This window comes from Volvox carteri (assembly GCF_000143455.1).
Source record: "Volvox carteri f. nagariensis unplaced genomic scaffold VOLCAscaffold_8, whole genome shotgun sequence".
In the NCBI taxonomy this organism is placed as follows: Eukaryota; Viridiplantae; Chlorophyta; class Chlorophyceae; order Chlamydomonadales; family Volvocaceae; genus Volvox; species Volvox carteri.
The window spans coordinates 63,704-76,120 of NW_003307551.1; the positions used below are offsets into that span (position 1 = coordinate 63,704).

At 60.0% G+C, this 12,417-nt stretch overlaps 1 protein-coding gene across 1 annotated transcript; it reads right to left on the minus strand.

The window, feature by feature from the left end:
- Positions 1-154: 154 nt before the first annotated feature.
- On the minus strand, positions 155-2,175 carry VOLCADRAFT_32171 (uncharacterized protein; the record flags this gene model as incomplete). The annotated part of the gene is made up of 4 exons (XM_002947928.1): positions 155-217; positions 548-683; positions 1,370-1,509; positions 1,990-2,175. Coding segments are annotated over 4 exons (525 nt in total), but the record flags the coding sequence as incomplete, so codon positions are not given.
- Between the last annotated feature and the right edge of the window lie 10,242 nt (positions 2,176-12,417).

Below are 12,417 nucleotides of genomic sequence, written 5' to 3' on the forward strand. Positions count from 1 at the left end.
CTGCAGCGTTGACAGGCTGCTCTGCACCGTCGCCATTGATTCCTGGCTCGGCATCATCCTGGGCTTGCCCCTTGGACGCATCGGCCAGTGCTGCTGCACCAGCAGGGGTAGCTGCGGCAGAGACTACCGGGGCTTCCCCCCGGGGTGACGAGTCGATCGGCTGGCGCAGCTCGCCCCGTGGATTGATGATGAAGATACGTGAGGGCTGCACCCCCACCTGCATAGCGCAGAAGAGCCCAGGGTAGAGTGGACCAGCGCCAGACAGTTTCTGTCAGTGACAGCGCCCAGGACTGTTATAAAGATGGTCACGTTTTGAAGTGGCCCTGAAAACCTAATCGGGAGCCTCGGCAACGGAATGACCTCGCAGGGAATGCCCAGCGGGTAGCGGACGCGGCTCGTGTTGCATTCCTGCAGGCCGCAGGGAGCCCTGTCCCAATCACGATTTCATTCCATCCAGAAACACGCTACTTCCGCGCCTCGGCAAGATCACCGATTCACCACTGCACACCAACGACAAATGGCCCAACGCCACCTGCTGCGGCCCCACCTCGCGGTAGCTGATCTCGTCTGTGTCCCGGTTTCCAAATCCACCGTAGAACGGGTTCCAGTCCGACGGGAAGAGTGCCCGAATGTCCTGCAGTGTCGCAATTTTGAACTCGTGCGGCCGCCGCAGAATCATCTCCCTGGAGGTGGTGGTGGGGTGGCATAGAGGCATCTGGTTGTCAGAACCTCGGCGCATGTTATGACGGGTCATCAAAAAGCCAATCCTTATTGAGTTTTTCCGGTGTTAAGAAAGAGGCGGAGGAGGTGGAGGACGAGGGGCAGGCAGGGAGGTGGGGGCAATGGAACAGCAGAGGAGGGCCCAGGGCCCAAACGGCAGTTAGGACGGTGGCCGACCGATATATAGGAGGGGATGCCTTTCGTTGCAGGATGTCCTTTAGCATTGGCAGTGGATGGCGAGCTATCCCGCCCTCCACTGCCAATGGCACCCGGCAGCCACTACTTAGGCCGGGCTCCGTGTTCAACCCCGCCCAGCCTGGCAACTCACACACGGCGCCTCCCCCTCCTACTACTTTTTCTCCCTCCCTGAGAGCGAAGCACCCGACACGGCGGGGCGGCCTGGAACAAAGCAGCACACGTCCGTCCCCGCATCCGCCCTCTTCACTACGCACCATTTAGACCCAACCCCCAGGCGGCATCGTTACCCGCGTGGCAAGGCCGCTTTACAAGCCTCCTTATAGAAAGGTTCAAGCACGTCTTTATAACCCACGGCATAGCGACTAAGTACACACCCAAGCGCGCGCACCGATCGCCCGAGTCGTGTTCCCCACACCACCGCAACTCTTCCCGAAGACCCAGCCGTACCTACCTGTACAACGACGGAAGCAGACCGTGCGGCGAGATGATGACGGGCCCCAGCGGCATGCGGTGCTGCCCCTGGACCAGCGTGTTGATAAAGTCGCGGGTGATGTTGGCCTGGCTGATGGAGCGAGAGCTCAGGTACATGATCTACAAGGCAGGTGAGGTCAGGTGAGGTCTGGTGAGGTCAGGTGACAGGGGGCGGCGGGTGTAAATACGGTGGAGTCATGAACCGGTACGTCATTAGGATTGCGGTATCAGTAGGGGCTGCCCCCGGCTGTAGCCTGTGCAAGAGCGGCTTTTCGGGATGGTCAGCGCCAGGTCAGCTCCCGGGTAAGCGGAGCTGCATCTTGGGTTCCTCTGGCGGCCTCTTGGCTGTAGGGCCCGGGCACTCAGGGACCCCCGGCAAGCAAGACATCACGTTACGCCTTACGCAAAATGTCCCAGCCTCCCAATCGGATCCAGGCGATGAGGCTAATTGACACGACCCATGCGTCGTGTCCCCATGTCGCGTGTTGTCGCCCTTCCCCTCGTAGCTCCCTAGATTGGCCACTTAGTCCTTGCACCACTCCACTATTAACTAGAGATCGTCAGCCCTTGCCCCGCCCTCTATCTGTTACCCTACCCCACCAGGTAGTTGTTTTGCCGAATGTTGGTGAGCAGCTCCGCGATGCCCGGGTGCGACCAGTCCAGTCCCATGGCGGGCAGCAGGTGGCCCAACACGTCCGACTTGGTGATCGTGCCGTCAATGTCCGAGATGACAATGCGGGTGCGCCAAGGCAAGTAGTACACGTACGCACGCAGCTCGCTGGCTCCCACCCTGAGTGCCGCGAGTCCAATCAATCAGAAAAGGACAATGCATCAGGAAGGGGATCGAGGGAGGACGAACCACGAATTAGTGAAGTTGACGCCAACGATAGACTGATAAGGCAGAAGTATGAAAAGAAGTAACTAACCAGTCGCGACTTGCAAAGGAAGAGTCTTCACGGTGATGTAGTCATGAAGGTAGCAGAAAAAAATACCTATCTAGCCGCTAAGTAAAATGCGAAAAGAAAGAAGAGGAAACGCGTTCGGAGTTCGGGGGTTGGGAGTAGGTTGGACATGCACTAAAACATGACACAGATGTTGAAAACCCTTCGTAAAGTTCAAACATAAGACGATGGCTCCAACAAAGTTACGGTGCGCCGTTAAATGGACGTCCTCGATTGCAATTTCCCGCAGCGCAAACCAGTAGACCTACTTGTACATGACGGTGTTCTGGCCATGCTTGAGCGGCAGCGCCGCCAGCTGCTCCACCGTGGGTGTGAGGCTCTTCTTGGTGACCACATGGTAGCCCTGCCTCCGGCTGCCACTAGCGCTAGGACCGTTTTCGCGGGTAGTCACAGCGGCAGCAGCAACGCCTGCACCGCCGGTGCTGCTGCCTGCGAGCGGAAGAAACCCGCCCGACATGGTGTCGGCAGTGGCGATGGCGGCCACCGTTGCAACGACAGTGGTCGTCCCTTCCGCTGCACACGGTTGGCTGGAGGGCAGCGGCGGAGGCTGTGCCGTCCCTGCTGCCGGCAGTGGCGGAGGCGGCGCCGGGAGAGGAGGTACTGTGTCCGCACTTACACCGGCGGCACGGTGTTCAACGGAGCTCTGCCGCTCCGCAATGGGGCTCGTCAGCGGCGGCGATCGGCCACTGATAAACGAAGAGACGCCGCCGCCGCCCGTTGCCGACGTGCGCCCCCCATCGCGCCGTGAACCGAACATCCAGAGCCGCCAGCTGCCAGTCGCAGCCGCCCCCTGACCCTTCTTGGGCGTCGTGGCGGCGCTGGAGGTAGTGCCAGCACCATCGACACAGCCGTTCTTTGGCACAACCGGCCCCCCGGGCCCAGTACCCTGCGCCACAGCCGCGGCCAGCATGGCCGCGGCTGCAACTGCCGCCGCTGCTGTTGCCACTCCCTCGCTCGCCCCCGCCGCCTCTGCACCCTCAGGTGCCCAGTAGGTTGTCCCCGGGGGCAGACGCCATGTCCCGAATGCCAGGAGTCCCAAGAGGCTGTACGAAAGGGGTTGGCAGGGGAAGATGACGCCGTTGCTAAGCCGAATGGCCAGCTCGGGCATACCGGACATCTGCTGAATACAGGAAAAGAAAGCCTCCTCCGAGACGCGGTGCTCATCAAACAGTGCGCTCGCCGTTGCGTACGGCATCATCGGTTTCAAATGACCGCCACACAGCGACAGCTCAATGCCGTGCGCCGGGGTCGCAATGCCGACGCCGCACGCAGATGCAGCGGCAACGGGTGCAATGCCGGCGGTTGGTGCACCCCGGGCGACGGCACCGCCGGCCGCCACCGCTGCTCCAGCGGCGCTGGCGGCATGAATGGCACTTGATGGCAATGGTGCAGATGTGGAATGGAGGATCCCGTCGGGGTCATGCTTCAGGTGTCCATGCCCGTGACCATGCGCAAAATGATAATGATGGCCACTGTGATGTTGCCGTACATGCGCTGCCATCGCCGTCGCCCTGCTTCCCTCCGCGTCTCCTAGGTAGCCGGCATCGCTTGCACCGTGAGCCTCCCCCGCCGCCGCCTCCATGCCGCTGGTCTCGCCAACGCCGCCATCACCACGGTGAGAGCCCGAAGATCCGGTCCCATTCGGTGCTTGCACAGGCTCCGGCAATACCCTCAAGCTCGCCTGCACGTCGCCGTCGTGCGCGATTCTTAAAGACAGCGTCACACTGCGCTCCTCGGCGGGCTGCTCCACTGCTGAAGGCCACGGCCTAGCTGCCATCCCTGCTGCTGCCGCTGCAATCGGCCCAACAGGATGGTCGCAGACCGCCGAACCCACGAGCGGCAGTGCGCCGCCGCCGGAGGTTGCGCCGGTAGCGGCCGCAGGCAGCTGCACGAACGCGGATGCCGACAGCACCAGCGGGGGCGTCGAAATGGCAGCCGTCGCCACCCCATTACCCTTCGCCCTTAGATAATCCAAGCTTGACCGGCTCCCTCCGGTAGGTGCGCCAAAGCCTCCAGAAACAGAACCACTGCGAAGGCTAGTGGACAGGAGGCTCACAGCAGAGCCGGAGCCCGAGCCCGAACCTGGACCTGAACAGCCATGGCCCTCTAACGTGGTGGCGGCAGCGGCGACGGCCAGTACACCTGGCCCGGCTCCAAGGGAGGCCCGCATAGTGGCGCCGCAACTGGGGCCCCAGGTTCCTGGGCCGTCCAGCGCAGCTGCGGCGGCGCCAGGGGTAGCATGGGGAGACGCCGAAGGGGGCCGCGGTAGCTCCAGGGGGGGTGGACACCCCGGGTCAACATTTCCCGGAGGCGATGAAGTCAGCGGTATATCTGTATAGCCAACAGCCGAGTGTGCCGTTATTGCTGTGCTACTACCGGCCGCGGCGCAATCCAGGGCCGTAGCTGCGGGGCCCCCAGCGGCAGGGATGTTTTCCGGAAAGCCAAGCTGCTGGTGCAGGGGTTGTTGTACGCCAGGATGAAGACATTGCTCATGCAGGTGCTGCAGGTGGTTTTGGGCATGGCTGGTCAACCCCTGCTGCTGCGGCTGCACCTGTGGCAGCTGCGGATTTGGGAGGGGTTTGGACGCCGCACACCGCGCCTGAGCGCAGTCTGCGCCTGCCGGACTACCTATTTTGTCCTCCGGCAACGGCCCTTGCCCTGCCGCCGCCTCCTCGTCCTCTGACCAGCCGCAGGGGCTGCCGCCCTCGCTCCCTGTTCCCAAGCTGTCCATGCTCAATGGGCCTTGCCCTTGGCCGTGCCCATCCACTTGACCTTCCGGATGCAGGAGAACTGGGCGCTGATGGAGTTCAGAGGGTGGTGGTGGTGGTTGCGGTCGTAACTGAAGCTGCGGCTGGATTCCCGGAGACCCTGGCGGCGTCATGGGTGGGACTTCGCTCATCGCGCAAGCGACTAACTCGTCACTAAGCGGCGTGGCCATTGTTTCCCGGGCTGACAGGAAGGACTCATTGCGGTCCGCCATTGACAGAGCGGGCTCCATCTGCACCTGGATGGTCGCCAACTCATGGTGTTGCTGCTGCTGCTGCTGTTGCTGGTCCTGCTGCTGTTGCTGCTGGTCCTGCCGTTGCTGCATCGGCCAAGGGGGTATTTTGGAGGTCGCAGGACCATGGAGGCGCGCAGGATTGGGAGCGAAGCACAGATGTAAGCCACGATTCGCAGATAAATGTCCTTAATTTAGGGGCTGTTGCGTTGTGGTAAGCAGTTGCATAGAGGTGCCGTGTTAAAAAGGAAGTATATCTCGTGATTTGTTTCCAGCCCACAGGCCAGTCAGACAGAATCAACCAACCCATCGGAAGTAACGCAACCCCATTATCGCAAAACCATGGCCATCATATCATCGGCTGTGATGCCGCTCCAAAGCACACCTGGACACCTGGCGATGTTGCAGACCGCTTGTCCAAAGTTTGAGCTGGCGCTACGGGAGAAACCGTGGACTCAGCTGCAATAGGCGGTGACCCAGACGGACCAACTCCAGCTCCAACCCCAAGAGCGGAAAGCGGCACGCGGGGTCCCCGCCCTGCTCCGTCATGTAATCAGCACAACCGCCCATTGAAGGAAGCGAACTAAGCTTAGCTTTGCAGGTGTGCGGAACGAGACATTGGTTAGAAGGTACAGCCTTGTCACACACGAATCGAGCACGACATTTGCTGCTGGAACTCAACTCCCAGCCTCTATTGTTGCCTTTACAAGCCCCAGCCTAACTCACCCGCCCCGGCGTTCTTGCCTAAACCCCTGCGAGCCTCCTTCATTCCATCAATCCGCTGACGGACAGCGGACAACGTGGCGGCTGCCTCTCCGCCGCCGTCCTGCTGCGGGGATGGCTCCTCCGCGCCGCTTGAGTATCCGCTAGGCGGCGACATCATACCCGCCAGCAGAGCTTCCTGCTCATCCTCGTCCCCGCCTACAACGGCGCGTGAACCGCAAGACTGGGTGAGCCTAACCATGGTCATGAGACAAAATGGCAAAGGAGTAAGCAGGTATGAGCAACCACTCAGCGGGAGCAAGGGAAGGAAACGGAATGAAGCCTGGGGGAGAGAGATCTACTACGGCAGCTTTACCATCCGTAGCTAGACGGCTGCTAGAGAGCACCGGATGCGGCGTGGCCTGCATGTGTCAAGAATTCCTGACTCATGAACATGAAAGGCAGGCTAAACGGAAGTGGCTTTGGGTTGCTTGGTGTGCGGCGCGGACTGGGCGATATAACCCTCGGGGACAACGACAGGAACTGGATACCTCTGAACTTCCTTCCCTGCCACATTCCCTGACATCACTTTGATGGATTGCTGAGGAAACCTATGACAATGTTATGCCGTGGCCCCGGAACGCGCAGGCAGCAGCCGAGTGACTGGAAACGCTCTATTGCCTTAAAAACCCAATTCCGCGTCCAGACACGTGCCATCCCGGCCCAGCACCGCACACACCCTATCGTTGCTCAATGCCGTGAGCTGCATACCTTCTCTGACCTCAACTGCTTCAGTGGCAAAGTAAGCCTGCCCGTACATGCCAATGTGCATGCCAAACGGAGCCAGCTCGTCTGCGTGAGAATCACAAACTTAACTTGCGGCAGCAATCGTCATGTAACGACAAGGCAAATACGGCATGACTCACCGTTGATGTAGAGCTTGACATTGCGTTCGCGTGTGCGAAGTGCAGTGTACTTGCCAAAACGGACTGCGATCCATCATGAGAATGGTATTGATGGCAACGTATAAATGTATGGTCGCGCACAAGTTCAACTCACCATAGAAAGGAGTTGCCTTCCGGGTTCCATCTGGTTGCTCAATAACCAAGATATCCACAGCACCCGCAATATGCGGTGTAATATTATTGACAGCTGTCAGGACAGCACTGCCTCCATACACCACTCCCGTCTGCAGGTTGTTGCACCCACGTCGGGGGGTGCGTTAAGCAGAAACGCCTAGCGTGACAACCCCACTATGCCAAACTGACGAACAACGTAAACGATCTCTCATTTATTTTCCTTGCCTTCAGTGCATTGGAAACACGCGAGGAGGCCCTGGGCTTCGCCTTGAGCTCGCTCCCTGCAGCGTTCGCTGGCTGGGCCATAAAGGGCTACTCCAGACCAAAGGGGTTATTCGTTGCGGCAATTTCCCATGGCAATTTTTATCATGCTTTTGAGGTGCTTGCAAGCGTGGGACCACGTTGCCACGTTAGCAAGAGGCTAGGTACTGCAGGAATACAGACTGTTGTGTAGTTCCCTGTCTATGTATGCGTGGATGCCTTTGAAGTGGGTCCATCAACTTGGCTTACAAAATGCGGAAGCATAATTATGGGAATCCGAAAGAATTGTCCTGTGCCGTGAACCGACCATGCAAGTGATTTCTACTAAAACTGCAAATAGCGAAGTAAAGCTGATAAAATCCTTCAACCTGCGCACCTCTTACACCGTTCGTTTATGTCAGGCCCCGAAACCAACTACAGGTTCCACGGGTCATAATCAACCGCACCACAACGGCTTTACCCACGAGCGATGCTCACTTCACTAGCGCTAGGTCCAGGTATCACTCTCGTTGGCGTGCTATGCTGCGAGGACTCCTCAAACTCGTTGTCAGTGCACGCAACTGACATTGGCCGAAGCTCTACATGGCCCTCGCTTGCTGCGAACATCCCGGATAAGGTGAACGGGCTGGCCGCGGCGGCCGCCGCCGCCGCCATACCCAGCCCCGTGGTAACCCCCGTCGCCACTTCCCCCCCTTGCCTCGCCCGCACCTGCTCCTGAACCCTAGCAGCCCTATCCACACCATCTGTCAGCACCGCCACAATCTCCCACAGGTACGATAGAGACCTATCTGCGTGCAGCAGCTGCACAAATTCCGCCCACACCACAGGCTGCTCCTCCTTAAACGCTGTCACTGTGGCCGCGTCAACCAACGCCACTGCCATGGCCACTGCCCACGCCACTGCGCCCACCTCCCGACATAGCCCCTCAATCTCCACAGCACACTTCTCCACCGCCTCGCTACGCCACACTGGCAGCTCCGAAACAGCACGAGTCAGGCAACGCAGCAGCTCCACCGCCGTGCACTCGGCACAGATGTGCGTCCCGTACGGCAAATTGCGATGCTGCTTCATAAGCCCAGCCAGACCTCCTGGGAGAAAGCTACTCGCCTGGACCAGTTGCCCCAGCGCCGCTAAGTGACCAGACTCCAGCAGGAGCCATGCATGCTCCGCCACGAGCCGGCAGGCAGACCTGGCATTGTCCAGGCTCCCCTCGGCCCCCGAAGCACCAGACACGGCTCCCAACAGCACCTGTGCGAGCGCAGGATTGCTAGGAGAAGCAAAGCTGCTAGGGCCCGTTGTGCTACTAGGCGGCAGCGCCACCCGGCTACCGCCGGCGGCTTGTTGCGCTCGAGCTGCGTCTGCTAGTGATGCATCCAAAGATCCGTCCTCCGGATCGGGCGACCCCGCAAGAGATTCCGCATGCTGCTGCCGCTGCTGCTTCGTGGCATCGGCGCTCGCAGAGTTGTGTGATTCTTGTTGTTCACCTCGTTGCTTCTGGTCATCAGTTTGCTGAGGCTCACTGGTGGAGGGCTCCGGGTCTGCACTGTAACCCAGCAACCAGCCCAGCCACGTTCGGCCGGCCCCACCACCAGCCCCACCGCTCGACCCACTGTCCCCTGGTGCCGAGGTGGACGGTTTATCAGAGGACTGCTCGTCGGCTGCTGGAGACTGTTCTTGCTGCTGCGAGGCAACCGGCGTCTTAGAGGGGCTGGAAGTAGCGCCAGCGCCCTCCGTTGACTCTGTAAAGCGGCAGCGACGTTTTCAAAAACATAGTCATTGAGTGCCGTTTGAAGGCGTTATATGGTGAAAGCCTATTCAACCTTCAATGCGCTGAACACGCATTTCACTAACCCGCTTTTTCCGACCTCACGGCCATATTCCCACACTCCCCTCTTCACCTGCGACAGCGGCCGGTGCCACGTGCCAAATAAACAATATCTGGAACGGACCACCAATGGGTCTCCCAACTACTCATCCTATGGTCAGGGCATCCAACACCTAAGCGCCGCGGCGCAGCAACTGGCGCTGAACCAGCCGGGCTCACCTGTTGGCAGCAGGCGCCCGTTGTCTGCGTCCGACTCCGACGGAGGCACAACAAACCGCAGCAGCTCGCAGCAAAGCGGGTACTGCCCCCGCAGAAGGGAGCTGAGCATGAGCCGCAGCGCCTGCTCCTGGGCCGCAGAGGCGCCCTCTAGCCTGCAAAGTCATGAGCAATCGCGCAGGTGCACACGGGGCAAATGGCAAAAATATACAACTGAGCGGCTTGCACGTTACGGATGTTACAAAATATGAACACCCTTGGCGACCTTGCAGGGACAAGGGCCCCGACAAACTTGCTCAAGCAGCAAACCCGATTAACCGGAAAGACACGGCCAGACGTGCGGAATGAGGACCAAGAGCATGACTTTCACGTACTGCTGGCCCGCGGTCACGCTGCGTCCCCGGTGGAGTGTATCCATGCAGTGCGTGCGAGTCGTGTGAAGCAAAGCCCAGCAGGAGAGGCGTGAGTGTGGCGACCGCCTGTCCCCCCTGTAGCCATTGGACCTACCGGTCTATGATAAGCAGGAAGCAGGCTGCGCTGGCCAGCTCGCCCGCCTCCACCAACCCATCAAGTAGCTTACTGGGGCTGCCCACAGCGTCGAACAGTGGCGGCCATAGCGCCGCATCCGTCTTGCGGGCCACGCTAACCACCACCTCCGCAAACAGGTTGGGGAAGTGGCGCACCAGGTCGGCTGCGGCCGCCAGGAGCGACTGCATTAGAAGCAAAGGGAAATCCGAGGACGGCGGGGAGCGGTGCAGGAGTGCGGGTGCGTGCAAGGAGCACATCTTTATGGAGGAGGTGAATGTGCCGTATCAAGGCACCCGCTGCTACCTCAGCCTTTCTTGAGAACGGTGCACTGGGAGGGGACTGCGTTGAGCAGAGGGTTTCGCATTTCGGATCTACCAGTGAAGGGCCGTTCCCAGTGGACGACTTCATAAATACATATATGGGCATTTTACCAAAGAAATATGCACGCTAGGTAGTGCTGCGGCTTGGAGAACCTCAGAACTTGCTAGCTCGAGCCGCTACTGCGCCCTGCACCCTTTGCGGCACACACGAGCCCCAGCGATGCATCTCTTAACACCAGCCGATTTCCGAGGTGCAGTTGGAAATTCACACCCACCCGCTGCTGCGGCTGCGCTTGATGTGGCAGCTTCGTAGACGGTGGCACCTCCCCTGTGTCTGATGAGGCTGTCGCGTTGGGGCCCCCGCGCTTGGAGGCGGTGGATGCCCCGGGGCGCGACACCGAGGATGAGTTAGTGTCAATTTCCAACGCCGTGAACAGCAGCCACTCCAGAGAGCGAGCAAAGTGAGGTCCACGCGCGTGTCGACGGGTGAGGGACACCGCCTCCTGGAATGCGCCGCGCTGCAACAACCTGCAAGAGGATGGGTCGTACGGCCATTATGGAGCGTCGCATGCCGCCTGTTGCATGGAAACGCAACAATCTAGAACCCCAACAATATAGCTCCCGCATCCCGAGCGGCCTTCACCCGCTTCAGAGATACGCGCGCAGCTGTCCACCTCTCTTTCCCAACAGCTAAAAAAACACCCGACATGCGCACGATTTGCACGGCGGTTTCCTTCTCCTCCGCTTCTTGGTTACCTCTGTCCCGCGCAAGTTCTGGAACGGATTGCTTACCCCAGAGGACACCGGTGTCCCCCGGTACCCCGAAGACGGCCCCACCGGGTTGCCGCTGCAGAGACTGCTACCGCGGGTGCTGCCATGCTGTGGCTCCGAGGTCCAGACACGTGTGCTAGCCAGGCCTGAATCCGCAACTCTTGGTCCTAATCGCCTGAACCCATTTCCATCATAAACACACATCCACGTACCGCATCCTCCATGTCCACGCCCACCACTGTCGTGCCATTGCTCAATTCGCAGGAACACAGCCGAAGCCACGCAACCCAATGGGACCCCTTATCTCCTTGCGCCCGTATGTATGTATGTCCCTTATGACGCATACGTGGGGGTACGTACCTTCGAAGCAGGCACGGCAGCACGGGCTGCGACTCCGGGATGGGGTGGAAGCATGGTAACTGCGCGGCAGATGCCATCAGCACGCCGTTGGGGGCCACTATGGGCTCGCCGGTGCCGCGAGTGATGCGCTGCGTGACGCCAACAATGGCGTCATCAGCCAGCGAGATGCCCACGGGGTACACTTCCTGCAGGAAGCCACGACATGCGGCAGCGTGCAATGAAGTAAGAGGTGACAGGAAACCCGCGAGCTTTCATCAGCAAATGACCAATCGGATCACCCAGAGGTCAGTCAGCTATGTGCTCACAGCGTGAAGAAAGCAAACATCTGTCAACGCCAATACGCATAGAATAGCGGACTATACCGCAACAAGGATTGTGTTGTAGTGTAGTGTGTTGTAGGGATCCGTTGGGGGAATTGCTACCAACGGCGCGAAAAGAAACGAGTGTGTGCGCGCCGCGCTCCTACTCTTCCTTGTCACCCGCGCCGTAGCCTGCCCCAGATATGGTGTTGGCGCACACATAGCTAAGGGGGCGCCACGCACACCAAACCCATTCTCTTTTTCCACACCTGGTCAAACTCAAGCTCCATGTCGTGCCCCTCCTTGCAAGCCATGCTGAGCGGCGCCGCCGTCCCCAACGACGAAGGAAAGCACAGTTGCATTCCAGCAGGCCCGAAAAGCCACCATGGCATTTCCACGTCCAGCGTCGCCGCCGAGTGGGACGCCGCCGCGGAGCTGCCCAGCCACCCTGGATGAAGTGGCGCCGACTGAGAGACATCCCCGTCGGCCGTAGCCGCAGCCACACCGGACCCTGCTTCCACCAGGTTATCGCTTCGGCCACCATCCAGACCACTGCTCTCCGGCTCTGCTGTTCTGGTGCCGCTGCTGCATGTGGGCCCTGACGCCCCTTCCGGAGCTGCGTCGGCGGCAGAGGCAGTGCTGGGCCCCGGTAATTGCGTCGGCGACCAGCCAGCGTCCCATGCCCACGGAGGTGTGCCCAAGCCGCC